Source organism: Cyprinus carpio, chromosome A23 (genome assembly GCF_018340385.1).
Source record: "Cyprinus carpio isolate SPL01 chromosome A23, ASM1834038v1, whole genome shotgun sequence".
Classification (NCBI taxonomy): Eukaryota; Metazoa; Chordata; class Actinopteri; order Cypriniformes; family Cyprinidae; genus Cyprinus; species Cyprinus carpio.
The window spans coordinates 12,694,117-12,715,013 of NC_056594.1; the positions used below are offsets into that span (position 1 = coordinate 12,694,117).

General features: G+C 35.4%; 2 protein-coding genes across 3 annotated transcripts; both read left to right on the plus strand.

Annotated features, from left to right (window-relative positions):
- Window positions 1-455: 455 nt before the first annotated feature.
- LOC109103852 (caspase-9-like) lies at window positions 456-6,001 on the plus strand. Its single transcript, XM_042713214.1, has 10 exons — window positions 456-779; window positions 1,179-1,350; window positions 1,548-1,650; window positions 1,759-1,804; window positions 2,530-2,706; window positions 2,820-2,909; window positions 3,130-3,275; window positions 3,607-3,797; window positions 3,878-3,987; window positions 5,516-6,001. Exons 1-10 carry the CDS (start codon window positions 648-650, stop codon window positions 5,621-5,623), a joined length of 1,275 nt encoding a protein of 424 aa, XP_042569148.1. The 5' UTR covers window positions 456-647; the 3' UTR covers window positions 5,624-6,001.
- A 3,015-nt stretch (window positions 6,002-9,016) lies between these two features.
- LOC109103857 (SLIT-ROBO Rho GTPase-activating protein 3-like) lies at window positions 9,017-20,097 on the plus strand. 2 transcript variants are annotated; one of them, XM_042713213.1, is made up of 24 exons: window positions 9,017-9,387; window positions 10,411-10,488; window positions 10,936-11,107; window positions 11,754-11,916; window positions 12,172-12,234; window positions 12,364-12,492; window positions 13,243-13,371; window positions 13,453-13,674; window positions 13,746-13,847; window positions 13,992-14,174; window positions 14,553-14,637; window positions 14,745-14,772; window positions 14,920-15,016; window positions 15,100-15,160; window positions 15,254-15,331; window positions 15,413-15,541; window positions 16,639-16,744; window positions 16,832-17,056; window positions 17,170-17,234; window positions 17,315-17,483; window positions 17,904-18,002; window positions 19,104-19,239; window positions 19,336-19,402; window positions 19,491-19,544. In XM_042713213.1, the coding sequence occupies exons 2-23, from the start codon at window positions 10,422-10,424 to the stop codon at window positions 19,399-19,401; spliced, it is 2,574 nt and encodes an 857-aa protein (XP_042569147.1). In that variant the 5' UTR covers window positions 9,017-9,387; window positions 10,411-10,421; the 3' UTR covers window position 19,402; window positions 19,491-19,544. The 2 variants fall into 2 exon arrangements, with proteins under 2 accessions (XP_042569147.1, XP_042569145.1); XM_042713211.1 differs by having other exon boundaries at window positions 9,041-9,387; window positions 19,104-19,235; window positions 19,491-20,097.
- The last annotated feature ends 800 nt before the right edge of the window (window positions 20,098-20,897 follow it).

The following is a 20,897-nucleotide window of genomic DNA, read 5'->3' on the forward strand; positions in this document are numbered from 1 at the left end:
TACATTGGTTTATTCTTTGATTTTTGATTCATCTGATGGTAAATCGTGCAATTAAGCAAACAATAATATAAGAAAATGTGATGCGAGAATAATTACGATTTCGATAATAACGATAACGAGATTTCTGTTTCATAATATTGTAATATTATTACAATGTTTAATAATAACATTATTCCTATAACCTTTTTACTTTAACAATTACACAAAGAACTACATTATTGTTTTAAGTTGCGTATAAAATATATATTTTTTTATGTAACGTTATATGGAACTTTCCAACATTAATATTAAATCTTTTATTTTTCATAGACACTGAATTAATAATTTCACTTCCACACAGTTAAAATCTAGCTTTAGTTATATACGTATGAAATTTTGCATTTCGTTTCGACAGAAATCACATCAGATTTAAAACATTTAAGTTTCACTGTACTTTTATAAACGCCCGCCCAGCCCGCAGGGCGTGACGTCATCGCCAGCGAGACGTAAACAAGGAAGAGAATCGAAGCTCCGAGCGATCAGAGATCCGTCCTGTGCTGATTAAAAGTCAGTTCAACTAAGTTAAAGTTTTGTTTTTACGCAAATGACTACGCAAAAATGCGTCATGTTGAAAACGTCTCATAGTCATAAACACTTTTGACGTTTGAATGGACCCCAAACACAGTCAGATTCTTCAGCGGCACAGACATGATATAGTCACGACATTAAACCCTGCAGACATCTGTGATGGGTTTTTGTCAAAGGGGGTCTTCACCCAGGACATGATCGATGAAATACAGGTAATATTGGTGTCTTTGTTTACATATGGGAAACTGGGAACGCCACGTGATTGTGAAAGTTCACAAAGCAAGAGTACAGTTTAATATTTATTTACTCACCCTCATTAAACCAGTATGACTTTCTTTCATTCTGTGGCACACAAATGAAGAATGACAGTCACAGTTGCCATTCACTTTAATTCTATGGAAACATGATGCACTGAAAGTGAAGGGAAACTCACAGACCGTCAGTTTCTAACAATCTGCTTAACATCTCAAACTATCATGCTTCATACAGGATGTTCACAGTTTACTTGTTAATACTTTGCTTAGTTCAGTTTACAATTATGAAGGTAAGACGATATAACCATTCATGTGTGAGTGCAAACCTGAAGATGCGAAACATTGTTCTCCTAACAGAGCAAGATAACAAGACGTGACCAAGCCAGGCAACTGGTGATAAGCTTAGAGACGAGAGGGAGTCAGGCTTTCCTAGCCTTCCTGGAGTGCCTGCGTGAAACCGGCCAACATGACCTCGCAGAGCTCCTTCAGTGTGGAGATGGTGCTCGTCCACTGATCCCTCTGCCAATCCGTAAGTGTGTTGCTTCCATTAAAAACACAGGATTTACTTGGATATATTTACTTAGGATGTTCCCATAAAACAGTGTAACATAAAACACCTTCACCTACCCATGATCCTCTTAACTGTCATTTTGCTATTATTTTTTTCCCTAAAGTATATTTCAAGATACATAAAGATATCTTCTCTGATTTAATGATTCAATGCAGAGAATCCAAAACATACAGAAAAAACAGACAGATTTGATTTTACTCCACCACGGTTGGTACCACTGAAACCAAAAGGCCTGCCTGTGCCCAAGCCTCTTAACCCATATGAGTCACTTGATGTTAGTTTTCATCTGTTAAATGCTACCCATTAAAAAATAAATGGTAATTTGGATAGAAATCATGAATAACCACACAACTTATGAAACTAAACAGCTTATAAAAACAAAGACCAAATACAAACCAGACCAAGTATACAGGTAACGGTGATCACTCTCACCAAACAATCTTGAATGTTTTAAAAGTCATTCATTCTTATTCACTGATAATTGAGTACAAGCGTATTTTGATATGTCTTTATATAAAAAATGAAAATAAAAGAATGCAAGTATATGTATATATAAGCATATTTTAATATAGAATATATATAGGTTTTGGGAAAGATAAGCATGGAAATATTTATGGCAATGTTAAAGTATTTGGTCTTGGTGGAGTAGATCTTCTACGCTGTTGCTGTGGTTGTTGGCAGAGCGAGTACCGAGACTTGCTACTGCCAATACATCCACAGACATGCTGCTGTGAGCATGTAAAACTTACTGTTGCTGCGCATATAACAGACTTGAAAATAACCCTGTAGTAGGTCTATACAGGTGGAGCTGGGGAAGGGGGAGGGTTTCTGAAATGTGCAGCAAATTGCTACAGCAAACACTGGCCAAGTTGAGCAGCAAGCTCATTGTCTGCATATGCAACAAAAACCAATCAGCTGCGCAATGTGAATAATGATGTCATTATATTGAGTCAGGACCTACTGCATCAGCCTGTGCCATCTAAAGTTGCATGACAGAACTTTGTATTTATTTTAAATTGTAATAAATTGCTGTATTTTTTATTTTTATCAAATACATGCCAGCTTGGTGAGCATAAGAGACTTCTTTAAAAAAAAAAAAAAATCTTAATTGCGCCATTGTACTATTTTTTTGTGCAGTGTTATAAGATGGATGCCAGTCCATGTGGGATCTGCCTGATTATAAACAATGTAGATTTTGACCCATCCTTTGATCTGAAAGATCGAAAGGGGTCCAACATTGACTGCGACAAGATGGAAAAAAGATTTAAAGCTCTCAACTTTGAGGTTATTGTAAAAAGGAACTTGAAATACAACGTAAGCACAATACTTCCTCTTCTCCACACTGTAAACAAAGCAGTAAGATAAAACTGTGTCAGTCTTTAATACATTTTTAAAATGAATAAGAACATTTCTCCCCTAAAATATAGCACATAATACAAGAAATGGCCTTTTTAGCGCAGAGGGATCATTCTGTGTATGACTGCTGTGTGGTGATCATCCTTTCACATGGTACTGAGGTAAAACCAGCCACATATTTTTTCTTCAAAAAAGAGGATATATGTTATATTTGCTTTTCACATTTATGAAGACTATTAGTTTTCAACAAAGAAGTACAGCCTGCAAAGAAATTTTATTTGCTTCCTCATTTTGTAGAACGCCGTTAAACTATCCAAATACAAAAGCATTAGAGCAATTTTCTCAATCTGCTTTGGTGCTTGACACTTTTCTAATGTTTAGGCAAGCCAAAATAATTTTCCTGGAGCAGTTTATGGTGTTGACGGAGCATCTGTCCCAGTTCAGTTAATCACAAACTACCTCAACGGCCAAAACTGTCCTTCTCTGCAGGGCAAGCCCAAGCTGTTCTTCATCCAGGCCTGTGGAGGATCAGAAAATCTCACAAACCTCTCACACCCAAAATATCCAAAACACATTTACAACATTCACAATCAAAAACCATCAAAATCAATTCCATTCAAAATTACAAAAATTACATTTTGATGAATATATAAATTTGTGACAAGATATGTAAATGTCTAAAAAGCTGAATCACTGTCTGGCTTAAGCTTAAGATCATGATTTTTCGTAAATACTGCAGCTCCTCATGAGTTTTCCCACGCATTTGCAGTGTTGACCACACCTAAAAGTAATCCAAAATGAATGAGATTTTTAAATGTAATATTTCCCAGTGTGCCTCACTTTTTTCTTCTCACCTGTAGGTGAGAAGGACACAGGGTTTGAGGTTTCTTCAGATGAGGTGGAGCCCTCTTTGAGTGGGACAGATGACCAGATGGACGCTATTCCCATATCCTCCAGCAGTGACTCTCTCAGCACGTATGATGAAACTGATGCTCGGGCCACTTTGCCCACACCCAGCGACATCCTGGTGTCCTACTCTACCTTTCCAGGTCCGTGATTTTGGTCATTACAGAAACAAACCTTTTGACTGCTAAACACAAATAGACGATACATGCTACTGCATCTGCAGGCTATGTCTCCTGGAGGCACACACAGGCCGGATCCTGGTATGTGGAGAATCTTGATCGTGTGCTTGAGAAGAATGCTGCCACGGATGATCTGGTGACCATGCTGACGATGGTACATTTTTGTCTTGTAAAGCTTCTTAAAACAACTGATAGATACAATAAATACGTCCTCAAAAATGGAAGAAAAAGAAACCAAATCAAACCAAATTCCATAATAATGCTACCAATTAGGGTAGAGCTGTGTGATGCTACGTACCATATCAAGCAGTAGATATTCTGCTATCTTGTATATTCTGCTAGCTTAATAGATAATGTTTTAAAAAGTATAACTATAGTCTGCTCTTCAAAATGCATCACATACAAATTCTTCCAGTTGAAGTACTATATTTTCACTGGTGCCAGACATAAATAAATTCATACTTTTAGGTTGCGTTTACACTGAAACTAAAAATCAGATTTATTCACTCACATGACAGATTGGATATTGCACACGTCTAAGCATAAAAATCCACAGGAGATCAGATTTTTTATTTTTTTTTGCATCCATTCTGAGCTGCTTCTAAATATGGTTTGATACATATCTGATACCTGGACATCTGAACTACATCTAAACATGAAAATATACTCAAAACTTTTCTTAATGTCACATTATGAAGCAGATGATGCCTGTATGTGCTGTATGCACGCAAAAACTCTGCTTCTTTTGAGACGCAAACTATATATATATATATATATATATATATTATATATATATATATATATATATATATATATACACAAAAAGAGATTAATCACACACAGAAACAAACTGTGTTCTTAATTTTATAAATAAAATATCTTCACTACTAAAAGCTACATTAATATTTTTCAGCAAGATGATAATTTTGCTGTTTTTAAGTAATTAAACTCACAGCTTTACTATAGAGAGGTGGCATAGGTGCATGTCATTTAAACGCATAATCTCTTTTGCAAATTTTTTCAAACAAGTATTATTTTTTCACACAGCAGAATTCTAGATCTAAAGACCTGTAGATAAAATAACTTTTTATCTGTTCAGTGAAATTGTGCACTGTAAACATCAGTGACAGTTTTAACTGCTGGCTGGCAAGTGATCATGGTATAAGTGGGATAATCACAGCCGGTGTGCAGTAAAGTCAAAGAACCATGGAAATTATATAAAGAATTTTTATATACAGCTGTTCAAAACCCGAGCGTCAACTGTGTTGCTGAATGAGATCACCATTGGAATCATTCTAGTTTAGGTAGGGATTCATATACTGTAAATGTACAGAAAGTATCAGACATGTGACTTAATTGAATGTAAACAGGTGGGATATTAAAAAGTTGGGTAAAGTCAAAAGATCGAATTTGTGCATTAAGCCATGCAGTGTAAACTCAGCCTTAGGTTTGTGTCCAAACAAAAAAAGTTAAAGCTACACATATTTCAAGTTAGACTAGTTAGTTAGACAGATTAGTTAGTTAAGCAAAAACAGACACTATTAATATAATTTATGCCTATGTAATATGTATATATTTTTTGGGTTTGACTTTCAAGCACAGATAATTATATTGATAAATTGTATATATTTGAATGTTTTTGTATTAAAATAAAGTATGTTTTAAATATCTATTTTCTTTAGGTAAATGATGCGGTCTCCCAAATATCTGCCAAAGGCCTGTATAAACAAACGTCCGCATTTTTCCACGTCCTCCGAAAACTTCTCTACTTTCAGTCTTCGCAGTCATGATCACTTGAAGATTTTTTTTTGTTTGTTTGTTTGTTTTGCTGCAGTGGAAAAACTACCATGTACTTGATATAATGTGATTATGACATATTTGTCGTTTTTTATGTCATAAACTGAACCATGTGATCAGAACTTTTGACCATTTTTTTTTACTTCTATTTTTTAGAATTCTAAATAAAAATAATGATAATAATAATTCATTACATTTATATAGCACTTTTCTAGGTACCCAAAGCGCTTTTACATTGTGAGGGGGGATCTCCTCATCCACCAGCAGTGTGCAGCATCCGCCTGGATGATGCGACAGCAGCCATAGTGCGCCAGAACGCCACACGATTATCTTCACTGTATGTGTGATAATATAAAATACGATAAGCACAACTCTGCCTTTTTTTGTTAAATGTCAGTTTCAATTAACAATAATAGCCATTATAAAAGTATAAGTATAAAGCATAAGAGAATTATGTAATAGAAAACAAACAACAAAGTCAGCAATGTTTTATGATTAATAAATAAATAATTTATGAAAAATAACTTTGTGCTGAGCCAAAATGATATGACCTGGAAGAAATAATAGATTCATGAGACCGAAGATTACCTGTTAAGATATACCCGAAACAAATTTTACACCACATTTAACTAGGGCTGCACAATTAAACGAATTTCTAATTGTGATAACAATTATAGATGCCACAATTACGTTATCATTCAAAGCCCACTTATGTTATTCTGCATGCTTAAGATGTGTTTTTTTTTTCTTTCTACATGTTATCTTAAGGGTTTTTGCTATTATTTTAGTTTTAGTATAACATTATAGGTTAACCATTCATATTTTAACTTTTTTATAATTTAAAGAAGAAACAATCCGGTGTATAGTTGACATTTGAGGCTTAATATTATAGAAAAGCACTAAAAGTTTTTTAGTTAGAGTGTTTTCAGCTCGTTTATTTTCATATAAAAATACGGCATGCAGTTGCATCAAACAATGGTGAACACCATTCATAGTCAAAATCGATAATCCCTACGTTTAACCACTACATAGACATATTAATAATCGCAATTACAATATCAAGGGAATAATCGACAATTATGATTTTAGTCATAATCGTGCAGCCCTACGTTTAACCACTACATAGACATCAGAGCCAGCGGCAAGTGTCAAAAGGACTAATGTTAGTCAAGATAAGGCTGCTTGCAGCAGGATACATGAGCAGTGAGTGACCGGTGATCACCTGGAGCTCACATCTCCGAAATGGCCGAAGCAAATTTTCAAATAGGTGCTATCTTTATAAATAAACCGCAGATTTGAGTTTTAAACAACTAAATTCTCACCTGAAATTTTCTTAGAACTGCATTTCACGACACAATAACAGTAATATTGTGAAAATATAGTTAATGGCGGGTTTTCCCCTCCACAATTAACGCTCTGATTGGTGTGAAATGCATTCTTGGAGACCTGGCTGCCTCAAGTATTCTTTGCTCAAATTCACACCTCAAAGTCACCTCTGGATGCATCCTTGAGAAAAGGGGCGGAGCAAGAACACATCCTGGGATTTGAACTGTATTTGGCTAGATGTGAACCCTGAAATTGGAAGAGTACTTGGGCAATCTAAATAATTTCTCAAGAACAATACTTTTCAACAATAATTATAATACCAACCATAAAAAATTCTAAGTGATATTAATAATTTTCAAAACTTATTAACACAGATACTCAAGACAGTACTCACATCCAGCACCCACAAAACAGCTCAAAACAGCTCCTAAAAAAAAACTTCAAAATTTTTAAAGTTCTTTTTGAAGAATTTTCAGAGCCTGATGAAATCAGTATAAATACGTGTTTAATACCACAAAAAAAATGCTCAATGTTACAGTCACTGCCCTTACCATCCAGAATAAAAGAGAGCATCCCAATCGAGTGAAGGGATTTGTGGAAACTGTGGTCCCTAATTATCGTGATCCAACATTTGCCTTTCATTTCAAGATAAAAAGACAAACATTATCCACTTCCCTCCGAGACTGTGTTATGATCTATATGACCTTATTATTTTTATTGTGAGTTTTAGGCTTATCATTATTGCTGATCACTGCTGTTGTGCTATGATGTTGCAATATTTACCATTATACAATTAGAGGAGTATAGAACAGTTTATGAAAGTTTTGTTCACTACTCAATAAAATAGCAACATATATTAATATGTATGTTATATTAATCAGTATTTAGCACACCTTTCTAAGGAAAGGACATGGACCAGAAGACATTGCAATTTCTAAATTATATTTAGTCAGAAGTTCCAGATCTATACTTGTGTTCTAGTTATTTCAGGTATTTTGCCTTTAATGTAAATAAACGTGCAAACAGCATACTTGCTCTTGTGAATTTATTTTGATGTTAATTGCATTGCAAACCCCGTTGCACACCGTTTCCAGGAAACATGTCGTTCAAACCGGAAACCGTTGCACACCGGTTTGAGCTTGAACTTTGCCCCAGACAACACAGTGAGAAAGTGATGAAGCCAATCAGCAGATATAGGGCTTGATTGTTAGGAGGCAATGATGGTCAGAGGCCAATGGGCAAATTTGGCCAGGATGCCGAGGTCACACCTGTACTCTTTTCAAACTTGTAACCAGAAGGTAAACTTCACAAATATAAACCACTAACAACTTGTACATTTTATAAGTGCAGTATGATTTTTTTTTTTTTTTTAGTGTTATATAGTGCACAGCAGTAGGAGGACAATAGACCTTTAATGCACTTGTGGTTCAGTTGTGGTATTTGACTGTGGTTATCTGTCACACTGTGTTCTTAAGAAATAACCAGTTGCATACCGTGTATCTTTTCTAGCTAGTAAAAGACAAATAAAAAAAATAAATAATAATAATGAGACAGTGAATACAGTGGCAAACAGACTTATTTAGATTTATCATGGGAAACAGATAAGACACTCAGGAGAGGAAGGAAATGAATAGGTCCTTACACACTAACACCAAGAAAACACATATAAGCAAAAGCACAGTTTATGAGAATGTGAAAGTGAAGCGAGGTCTCGCTTAACATGCTTAATAGTAACAAACTTGGTGATGCATGGGCGCCGTTTCTGTTTTTATTTCCTTCTTTTGTGCTTCATACCTTAGGATGGATTAAATAAATAGGAACAAAGCATCTGCGTAAGTGAACTAAAGTGACATGTGATGCAATCTGATCCATATAAGCTTCTGTAGGAGGAAAACAGAAAGGTCATAATGCTTATTATAGGGTCCAAGCATTTTAGATGCATCAAAGCGTTTTCCACTAGTTACTTATGTTTGTCATAGCGACCTTGTTATTTTCGGCCTGCGTGGGAAGATCTTCAATGGAAGCTGACGCTACTTTCATAATGACAATAGTCCTTTAAGATATCTAAAGAGGCAGACCAATAGCCATTACGGAGGTTTGTAACCACAAATAAAGCCTGTCAGATAAGTGGTTGCTTGAATCCAAATGGAAAAGATAGTGTTTGTGAAAGTGAGAAGGCACGGTGAGGGAGGAGGGGCCAGTAATGTGAGGTTTTACTCAGCATTTAGTACAATAACTGTTAGCACACACTGACCGAGTGAGGAAGGAGGAGAACAGTCTTGTCTTTCTCTGTAGCTCACGGTGCTTTATGTGCGAGGGAAAGACCGTTTCTCAGGGCTTTGGTTTGGACGAGCGATACTAAAGGAGTGTGGAAGTTGTTTATGATGATATATTGAGAGTGCAAATGTGAACATCTGCAGGGATTACTAAGGTAAGTGTTGTGGTTTTACCTACAAAAGCAAAAATGGCATGCTTGTGTTGTTTTCTAATGTGAAATCTTTGCTATTTTTGTAGTTGTCAGTTTGCACGTGTTAATTTGTCATTTTTTTCATACATTGCTTTTGGTTAATACAAAAAAAAAAGAAAGTTATAATGCATATTAAAACATATTTCTCACACATATTGCTAAAGTAACTTCCTCAGGAGAAAAAAAAAATTCTAAAAACATAGTTTTAACCTAAGCCAGCTAGAAAGAGAGAAATCATATGCCAAGAAAGATTATTAAAACCTGCTTGTTTTTGGGAAACTTGGATGTTTGATTTCTGAATATGCCTGTTAACATTTGAAGATTTGAAAGCGATTATTTCTGTGAACATTTGGTTATTTTAATGGGATGTGAATGGGGAAGTTTCTTTGAAGAATGGTAGAAGGAGAGAGTCTGAGGGGGTGGCCTGTTGTCATGATTCACGGTGAGAGTGTGCTGCTGCTGTCTGATTTGCTTTTAACACAGGAAGTCTGCTACCTTCCCCTTTTTTGACAATAGATGTGCAATTTGTTCACAAAAATTGGACAGTACACTGTACATCCACCTTACTGTAGGTCATAGCATGATGGATGATCACTGTCACATGTTAAATAAGGACACTCCTACAATGAGCAGATGAATGAGTGCAGAAATTGCTTTGGAGGAAATATATGCTGGTTTCTTTTAAATTTGCATATATTATACAAGACATTTTAAAGATGTAAACTGCTGAGAGTGTTTATAGACGTGCTGCTTGATTGCCTCAGTACTTGTGGTATTGAATAAGTAGGTGTAAAAATCAAGCTGAGTGATTTATAATCTTGCCACTAGTCCACACTCAAAGTCAATGTACATGTTTCTTATTTCTGTGAGTCATATAGATCGGTCAAAATGGGTCAAAATATAAAATTAAAAGCATGAAGTGCCAATGAAAATCTTTTTCAAGTATATTCCTTAAACTTCTCATCAAGCTTCTGTTCATTCACCTAGCTGGAGCTACAATGTCATCACATGTCAAACTGTGGAGGGACAGAGTGGGGACGGCAGACTATGATACACAGTTTAAAGGTAACGGACGTCCTAATATTTAATACCCTTTAAGATTTCTGAGCAATGGAAAGCCAAAATGATTCATTTCCAATGCTATAAAATTTGCTGATCAGTTTCTGCTACAGGTTTTGTAGGTGCTTCCGGAATCACAAATAACCAATTTATTCTTCTTTGTTAAAGTTAGTTCATAAAAAAACAATTGTTCATACTTGGGTCATGTTAGTTTAGGTACATTAAATAATATTAACAGATACAACTTGTTGTTGAATATTGAAATTAACATTAAGATTAATAAAAGTATTTGTCATTGTTAGCTTATGTTAATCTATCTATTGCCATCCCTCTTGTTAAACTTTGTGAAGCCAACAAGTTCCGGTTAATTGTTATTGGACACCTGTCAAATGAAACCGATAAACAGAAAGGAACTATAGAGATATAATTGCGCTGTCTCTTTCTCTCCACCAGAGGTGCGTTTGCAGCTGGCCGAGCAGTTGAGGATATTCGATGGTCAGGTGGAGCAGAAGACTCAGATGTTGCAAGATCTGTTCGATTATTTGCGCAGACGAGGCGAGATCGAGGGGGAGTACGCCCGCTCACTGGACAAACTGTGCGACAGGTTCTCCTCCAGAACCAGGAAGTGAGGATATGCTAAGAAAATAATCACCATTAATGCATGAAAAACTGTTCTTAACCTAAGAATGCATTTTTTTTAAAGTACAGTGGCCCCAAATAGTGACAAAATTCTGAGCTAACATGAACTAAGAATGAACTGTTGCATTTTAATTAACGAACATTAACAAAGATTTAGAATTACTGTAACAACTGTATTGCTCATTATTAATGTTAGTTAATGCATTAGCCAGTGTTAACAAATTATGGTAGTGTTTCTAAATGCTGAAAGAAGTCTTGTATGTTCACCAACGCTGCATGTATTTGTTTAAAAATACAGTAAAATTTATTATAGTGAATTATCACAGTTTAAAGTAACTGTTTTCTATTTTAATATATTTTAAAATGTCATTTATTCCAGTGATTACTTCAAGCCATTACTCCAGCATTTATCTGAACTAGAAAACTGTAACATTATAAATGACTTTACTGTCACTTTTAATTAATTTAATGCATCCTTTCTTAATAAAAGAAGAAAAAAAGAAAAAACTTACTGACCCCAAATTTTAAACAGTACTGTATATATTTTATTTTAGGCAAAACTTATATGCCTGTATGGCTGTGTATCTTACCAGGAACTTGATAACTCGGTTCTCTGTTCCTATGCCCCTCAGAAAGGAGCCCAGCCATCAGTCAGTGGTTAACTGCTGGCAGGTGTTGTTGTCCCAAACACGGCAGGAGAGCAAAGATCACAGTTTCTTGAGTGACAGCTACAGTAACACTCTGCCTCAGCAGCTTTCACACTGTGCTGATCATGCCCAACGCCTGGCCAAGCGGGTACACACCCATCACACACACATATTTTTACATCCTTCCACATTTGCAAAAATAAACACCCACATATTTCTAGACTTGAAGAGGCAAACATGCCCACATATATTCATGTGGCTTCTTCTGCACTGATACTTTGCAGGCAGTGCACATACATACAACACCTTTGGCATAGTCACCTGCCACTCGCCTCACATTGTAATACACAGTTGCTAAAATTATCATTTATCTTTCTGTTTTTGCTTTATTTCTATTTTTCAGAGCAGAGAAATTTGCACCCAGCTACAGGATGGACTTCTGAAGGTCACCACAGAACTCCAGACGGTGAGTTTAACTCTTCATTCCTCTCATCAAGCCACATTTTTCTTTCAGAAACAATGTTTGCTTAAATTAACATTTAATGGGTTGTAAAATGTCACTGCAAATCTCATTCCTGTGTTTGTTGAAAACCAGACCTTGAAGACATATTACCAGTACTACACTGAGTTCCTGTCTGCAGAAGGCAAACTAAAGGAGGCAGTCCGACTGGAGGAAAAGCAAAAGCAAAGTGCTTCTAAAAAGATGGAAAGACAAATAGAGAAAGTATAACTCCCTTTTTAATACCAACATATGAAATAGTTGTGTTTGAAATGGTTATAATTAAGATATATTTAGGAATCAGTACAAGTTAAGCTTAATTGACAGCACTTGTGGCATAATGTTCATTACCAAAAAAAAAAAAAGTGAGAGAGAATTTCCACTTTCCATTGTATTTATACATATAGATATTGTATATGTATATGCATGTGTGTAAATATATATGTATATGTGTGTGTGTGTATATATATATATATATATAACCAATCAAAAACTTTGGGTAGGTTATGAAGTTGTTGAAAGAAGTCACTTTTTCTTATGCTTACTTAAAACTAAAGTAAAAAAAAAAAAAAAAAAAGAATGTTGTGAAATATTATTTCCCATTCATTCCCTCATTTTAGTTCATTCATGGACATTCTTTTTTTATTATTATTTTATTGTTTAGTTGATGTTGTTTTTAAAGAAAATTAGCAATGTGTCAAAATGTATGTTAATTAACATAATGCCACAAAAAATCTGACTGGTGACAGAATCAAGGGAGCGAGAGACTGTTACAGCCTTCATGAACATGAGCTGCATCCTCCACTGTGCAGAGTGATGTGGAGCAAGTGTTCGCTGCATACGACTGGCAGACTATGTTGCAGCAGTTGGTTATTGTGGTCACCTTGTGTGATTTGACATGTGACTAACTAAATGTGTGTGGAAAAGTAATTGTTCCAGTAGCAGGTTACAGCTCATCTCTTTGTGTGTGCACAGAGGCAGAGTAAAGTTCAGGAGATTCAGCTAAAGTGCACAAAAGCACGTAATGACTACCTGCTCAACTTGGCTGCAGCAAATGCATGCATGAACAAATACTACCTTCACGATCTCTCCACTCTCGTAGATGTGAGTTCATTACACTCAGTCTGTATAATCACGTTTCAATACTGAGCAGGTTTAACTCGACATCATTCTATGCCCGCTCAGTGCTGTGATCTGGGTTACCACCATTCCATATCCAAGGTGTTTCATCTTTACCTGGCCAGTCGCCAGTGGGCCCAGCAGAATTTGAGCACTGGGATGCAGCAGCTGGACACAACTGTTTCAGAACTAAACCAGAACCAGGACAGAGACACTCTCATGCAGGCCAACATCTCAGCCTTTTGCCTGCCCCTCCGCTTTCAGTATCAACCCTATGAAGGCGACCAGGTACTGCCTGATAAAATGTATCTGTATTAGTGGACAAATGTATGGTTGCTTATGTTTGTATCTTCTTTCAGGTGGTTGAGGTGTCAGCAAAGTGTGAGATGTTGGGCGAGCTGGTGACTCGCTTCCAACAGCTGAAGTCCAGGCTGTCTTCAGTCACCATGGAGGTTGAGGAGGTACACAAACCCCACAGCATTACGTATTATGCAGCACTACTACTAAAAAATAGGATAGATGTAGGGATAATTGAATACTGTAGTTTTGTGTACTTCTTAGAAATTTGGTTGTCTAAACATGAATATACATAAAATGTATTGCAGTCGGGCAAATTACTTCAGTCAGCTCAGTCTTCCATGCTGGAGAGTATTGTCGAGGACACCTTTGGATCTGCCCCAGACTTTCCCAGCAGCCCATCATCACCAGAGGGTGATGTATCAGTCAGTAAGACATATCTGCTGAAGCGTAGAGCCAGCCTTCCGGACACTGAGAGTTTGTACTTCATGGTAATCAATCTATCCATCCATCCATCCATCCATCCAAACAAATAGTTATTTTATAAAAAATATTATTATATTAAAAATGTAATATATTAAATTATATATTTATATACTGTTCTTTCTATTCATCAAAGAATCCAGAAAAAATGCATCACAGTTTCCAACAAAAATCCAAGTGATATTAAATATTATATAGTAAATATTAATATACTATTAAGATTAAACAAAAAATAACATATTGAATACTAATATATATATATATATATATATATATATATATATATATATATATATATATATATATATTGTCAGTAGTAGTAGTATTCCATTTCTATTGCTGTTTTTGTCTGACATTTTCTATTTCATGTGACTTTAATTTTCCAGAAAGTCAGGGACCATCTTTGTAACAGCTCTTTAATATCAAAACTGGAGGCCAAACATGACTTGCTAAAGGTTGCCATTCAGAAAGGTGGAATAACGTCTCCTATTTTTACAGACATTGTTGTAAAGCAAAGACCACACAAACAAGTGAAATAATTTCTTCAATTTTGTTCTTCTGGTTCTTTTTCTTATCAGCTGAAAGTGTTGACAGTAACCATTCCAGGTAAGGAAGCTGACGCTTAAAATAGATATATTTTGTTCTGTAAAAATATTTGGGAAAATTCCTACATTTTATCGGGGTATAGCAAGAGCAGAAAAGGCCTTTTGAATTTTGAATGATGACTATAAGTAAACATTTCTGTTTATTTAGAACACGCTCCAAAAGGTCCGTGCGTCATAAAAAGAGTTACCCTGGTAACCAGATCAGCCAGAAGCTTTTCAATGGGGATCTACTATCATACATCCAAGTAAATCTCTCGATTCAGGAAGGCTTCTGGATTCACTCAAACCAGTACAAGGCAACTGACTCACTCTGTTTCCTCCCCATTAGGCATCAGGACAGCTCATTCCTGCCGTGGTGGAGAGCTGCATTCGGTTCATCAACCTCAATGGTAAATCTAAGCCAGTAGATAATGACTCTTTCTTCCATATCTTCTATCTTAATCACTGGTTTTCTAACCTAATCACTGTTTTTTCTCTGGTAGGTTTACATCATGAGGGATTGTTCAGAGTGCCAGGATCTCAAATGGTGGTAAATCAGCTTAAGGATGCATTTATGAAAGGTAGGAGCAGTGGGTGATGATATTTTCCTCCCTTTCTCTTGAACATTAGTAATAGGCTGTGGTTTTTGTAATTATTCACAGGCGATGACCCCCTTGCTGATGAGGGGTCTGACATGGACTCTGTGGCTGGAGTGCTGAAACTTTATTTTAGAAGTCTAATGAAACCACTCTTTCCTGAGGAGAGCTATGAGCAGCTGATGGAATGTGGGCGTAAGAGCACTTTACAACACTATTATGTGCTTGTATGCTTGTATGTTGACTGTGTGTGTTTTCTTTCCTGTGGTAAGATTTTCTGTTTAAACAGGAAGTTTGGGCAGGACATATTGCAGGGCTGGGTTTTTAGTTAGACAGTAGCCTTTAGTTTATCTCTAATGCCTGATTAAAAATCCAGCAAAATTGCTTTATGGTGTACACTACCATTAGTAAGTTTTTATTCGGCAAGGATGCATTAAATTGATCAAAAGTGACAGTAAAGACATTTTATAATGTTACAAAAGATTTCTGTTTCAGATTAATACCAGTTTTTCTTTTACTTTCTATTCATCAAATAAAAAAAATTATATATATATATATATATATATGAAGTAGCACAACTGTTTTTAACATTGATAATAATAAAAAAAGATAAATGATTACATGTGACATTGAAGACTGGAGCAGTGGCTACAGAAAATTCATCTTTTGAAATAATTACATTTTAAATTATATTAAAATAGAAAACATTTATTTCAAATTGTATTAATATTTCACAATATTATTGTCTTACTGTATATTTATAATACATGCAGCCTTGGTGAGCATAAGAAAAAAAATCTTACCGACATCATGCTTTTGAGTGGTAGCGTATTCTGTTACATAAAGCAACTTATAAATCATTCTTTGTTTTCCATGCTGAAAAAAAAAAGAGATTTTCACACACATTTTTCAAAAAATGGCAAAAAATATATTGTGAATATATTTGATAGTTATATTTTATACTTGTTTTTTTTTTATTATAAGTAGTACTAATATTTGGGACAATATAAACATATTTATTAAATACTAGTACTTATATTTTTCAAAATATGTTTATATTGTCCCAAATATTTTTTTTAAATACCTGTACTTACTGATTTAGCTATTATTGATTTGCTGGTAGTTGATTCTTATTTTATAGAGCATTCTATTGGACAAAAGTCAATATTTTGGTCAAAGAAAAAGGCTGACAGTTTTAAATGCATATCTGCTAAAAGTTTCTTTTTGTCGACTTCTAGACGTAACAGCAATTAACTAATTTTATGGAGTCTTTAACTTTACCTCCCTTACAGAAATAGATGACGAGACAAAAAAAATAACGCAGCTGAAGAATATCATCTCCTCATATCCTGCCTCGCTCATCATTGTCATGAGATATCTTTTTGCATTCCTTTACCAGTGAGTATTACACAGTGTCATTGGGTTTTGCCATTTTTTTTAATCACAAACCCCCCCAAATCTGAATGTCTGTACGTGTGTGTAAAGTGTCTCCCAGTACAGTGATGAGAACATGATGCAGCCCTATAACCTGGCAGTGTGTTTTGGTCCCAGTCTGGTGAGGGGACCGAACAACGGTGATGCAGCAGAGCTTCAGCGCATCAACTCGCTGGTCAAGAGCATCATTATCCAACATGAGAGCATCTTCCCTAGCCAGAATGAATTGCCTGGCCCAGTGTATGAAAAGTGCATGACAATGGAAGAAGAGGACTGGTAAGAACATGTGCTTACATAGTATAAACATAAACATTATGATTTTTGGTAAAGCTGCTTTGAAACAATGTGTATATATAGTTCAAATGACTTGATATTTCTCATGTCTATAGTGAGGCTGTAGCAGAGGAAGGAGATGGAGAATCTGAGCAATCTCAAATAAAAGAAGCAAAAGACGGTATGGTTAACATGGTTTACTTATCAACATTTGGAATAGAAGAACTTAACTAATTCCTTTAGGTCTGTTTTGATGTGCAGAGCTGCAGGGAGTGGCCTTGTTCGACTACACAGGCCGTTCTTCTGCTGAGCTGTCCTTTAAACACGGAGACCGTTTTATCCTTCACAGCAAAGCCTCCTCTGATTGGTGGAGAGGGGAGCTGAATGGAACAAAGGGTCTCATCCCGACTAAATATATCAGTGTGCCTAGGTAGGTTTTCATCTCTTGGATTGCCACATTCATCAAAAAAAAAAAAATAAAATAAAAAGGCAGATAATACACGTATAATATACTTGTATATATTGTATATTATGTATAGTATACAATAAATATATGAGCACGTTTAACTAAAATTCATATGGGACATTATGTAAAGCTTCTCTGTATGAACAGCAGTAACCAATGGGCATTGCAAATGGTCAACTGAAGAAACTGCTTATTCATTTCACTTCTTTATTTGCTGGATTGTCCATAATTGTCACTGTCTTTTGGAGTTTCATGATTGTATTTGGTGTTATACAAATGAAAGAGATTTAGAAGACTTATTGAGTCAATGCCACAATCAGTTACTACCAGCCACAGTCTGGAGTGTCATAACACTTCTCAGTCCTCTCCCTCTGTGTTGTTCAGCATGGATGGAGGCCAAGATCAGAAAGGGAAGGAAACTCTGAAATCCAGTTGTGGCAGACAGCAGACAGAAGAAGAGCAGAAAGCAGACCAAAGTGCACGGTAAAACACTTGCAGATTGTTTCATGTGAACCGCTGAATGTAAAGACATGAACTATATAACCATGTAGAGTTTTTTGTACTAGTAAAACCACATGGTAGTTCATTCTTTAAAAAAGCACTTTTTATAGAGTGCCAAACTGCCATCCACTTTTTCAGTGGCCTTGGTTTACCATAGGGATTTTAGTTTAGTTTAGAGCTTTATTAAGCCCCATGGGGCAATTAAGTGTATAATATGAAAAAGATCGGAGAAAGTACACAACCTTGTGGTGGACCTACAGAGGTATTTAACATTTTTTCAAAAGCATTCATGACTAACAAGATCAGGGCAATAGGACGATAATCATTAAAAGAATCTGGCCTAGTTGTTTTATATATTGGAACAATTGTTGAGCTTTTCCACAGATTAGGTACCAGCCTTAGATCTAAGGAAGATTGAAAAAAAAATACATTTTAATGATTATCGTCCTATTGCCCTGACCTTGTTAAAAATCTTTGTTAAAGCGTTATATGCAGTGCAGTGAACCAAACCAACCAGCTACGAGGTGAATTACAAAATTACAAACTTTGATTTGAAGTTAAAAAAGAAAATAATTCTTTGTAAATCGAACAAGAAGACACAAGTACAATAATGTTTATGTAACGGCTTTAATGAGGCAGAGAACTACAATCCCATGAAGCATTGTGAATGACAGTCAAATTAAAAACATTTATTATTTATACAGAAACAATATATTTTGTGTTTATTGCAAAATGTGCATATATAATCCACTATAGCAACCACATAGTTCACAGTAGGTCTGTCTTTAAATGTTTTTAAATTATTGTTAAAAATCATAGAGAAATGTGGAGAAAATTAATGTGAATTTTTACTTGTAGAACCCAATTGTTGTACGCTGTTCTGTTTAGCATGTGACTTGTACACTGCTCATATAAATACAAGAAAGAAACAAACATGTAATCTAAGTGAACTTTATTCATTCTTACTACATAATGATGATGATCAAAGAATGAAACTTAAATCTTACTGCATAATGATGACCAATGGCGCAGTAACTAGCTAAACTAAACTAAACAATAATTCTTTCTGTATTCATTTTCTAGGCTCAGAGTCACAAGTGATAAAGCCGGAGTCGTGCCGAGTAATGTCACTTCTGGAAAGGTTTCATTACAAATACCCACAGGACAATATGCACAGGCTGGAAATTCTCCTGGCGCTCTGCGGAAAACATTAGCGTGTGTAATTAGATTGTTTGCTTTTTACTTAGATTTTAATATCACAGATATTATTATCGACAGAATAATGACTAAATCTGTCAATTTGTAACTTTCACAGCCCTCAAATGAGACGATCCACTGGCGATGGAGGGAGCGGAGAGGAATTCTCAACAGTAGTGGATAAGGTCAGGACATTTCAATCTCATTTATAATCCTAATGAGTTTTCCTTCCTCCCTCTATTAAAGTGTATTTTTGTCCATACTATCTTGCAGGAAGTGCATAACATGATGCACTCAGTGTTTAAGGAGCTCCTCTTTCGCCAGTCTTTCCCAGAACAAAACACATCTACATCCTCAGAGATCACCTCCTCTGTGCAAGTGCCTCCGAACAGAGGGCCAGGATGGAAAGGAAAGGGTTTATTTAGATCAGCTGACAATGTGGACTAAAAAAAAAAAAAAAAAAGAGAACAAGGGGAAAACTGTGTAACCACAGTCAGAAACACAATAAAATTTAGGTGAAGCATCAGTTTGAGTGAGAGCTCAATCTCTGTTTATGGTATTTTTGTACAGTTTAAATAGAAGGGTTTAAGAGGTGCTTTCAATTCAATATGTGAATGTGACAGTAGTATGGACATTAAGTTGTCATTTCCTTATATTTTCTTATTGATGCACTTTGTTGTAACAAGCAACTGTACTTTGGTGTACTTTACCCTGTGGAATAAGAATATATCAGGCCTACAGTAAGCCTAGACTCTTTACAATCTTTTTCTTTTTTTTTACATTTTTAATTTATAATGTGAGAACTTTGTAAGAAATGTAAAATTCCACACAGCAGGACACCTACACCCTAAAAAAAATATTAAAATATATAACTAACACAGTCCTGAGATATCATGACAATCTCTTTAAACGGTAAAACAAAAGTGTCCAGAAGTGTATGAAACATATGAACGATCCATGATCAAGTTTTCTCATTCCTTGTGATGATCTTTAAGCTGCTACAGCCAGAGCTACTTTTCTTTGTGTATTGATTTAAAACGTTATGCAAACAGATACAAATGTAGTATGTATGCAGTTCTCTAAAATATAAATTACATAGATTTATGAAAGTGTATTTGGGTTAAGTAAATTCAAGTTTTTTTTTTTTTTTGTTTTTTTTACCACCATACTAATAACAACTTTTTTTTTTTAGTTATTTATATATATATATATATATCAGAATAAGTTACATTGTATTATAGTCTATCTTTAAGTCTTTCTTGATGCACTTCTTGTATATGTGAATCAATTAGCACAGTGTCTAGTGCTAATATCAGAAAATATTGATAATGATAGATAAACTTCAAGCGTTTTGTGAGCATTTTGCCAAATGCTCAATAGATGTTTACTTACGCTGCCACGTGGATTAGGAAACCCGAAAGACCAAAACTGAAAGGAACAAAAACGAAATTCGAAGTTCTAAACCTCGTTTACAGCGCCTCTACATGGTGTGTCACATACAACAGACATTAAGAGCCATTAGAGCTATTGGGTGGATACTGTCGTCCCGTTTCCTGTTATATTTTATCTAATAGGGATATATAGATTTCCTATTTTTGTTAATTTCCTATTGATATTGATTTTCATTGGTGTCCACGATCTCAGTCCTGTCGAGGGGTCCTCCTACCTCATGTCCAGATG

Bases quoted from the DNA above. Each gene is read 5' to 3' on its own strand.
- LOC109103852 (XM_042713214.1), top strand. From the start codon at position 648: ATGGACCCCAAACACAGTCAGATTCTTCAGCGGCACAGACATGATATA. The intron at 1,351-1,547 runs GTAAGTGTGTTG...GATTCAATGCAG, and splicing joins ACTGATCCCTCTGCCAATCC to AGAATCCAAAACATACAGAA. The intron at 3,798-3,877 runs GTCCGTGATTTT...CTGCATCTGCAG, and splicing joins GTCCTACTCTACCTTTCCAG to GCTATGTCTCCTGGAGGCAC.
- LOC109103857 (XM_042713211.1), top strand. From the start codon at position 10,422: ATGTCATCACATGTCAAACTGTGGAGGGACAGAGTGGGGACGGCAGAC. The intron at 15,332-15,412 runs GTAGGAGCAGTG...AATTATTCACAG, and splicing joins TAAGGATGCATTTATGAAAG to GCGATGACCCCCTTGCTGAT. The intron at 17,057-17,169 runs GTAAGAACATGT...TCATGTCTATAG, and splicing joins ACAATGGAAGAAGAGGACTG to TGAGGCTGTAGCAGAGGAAG.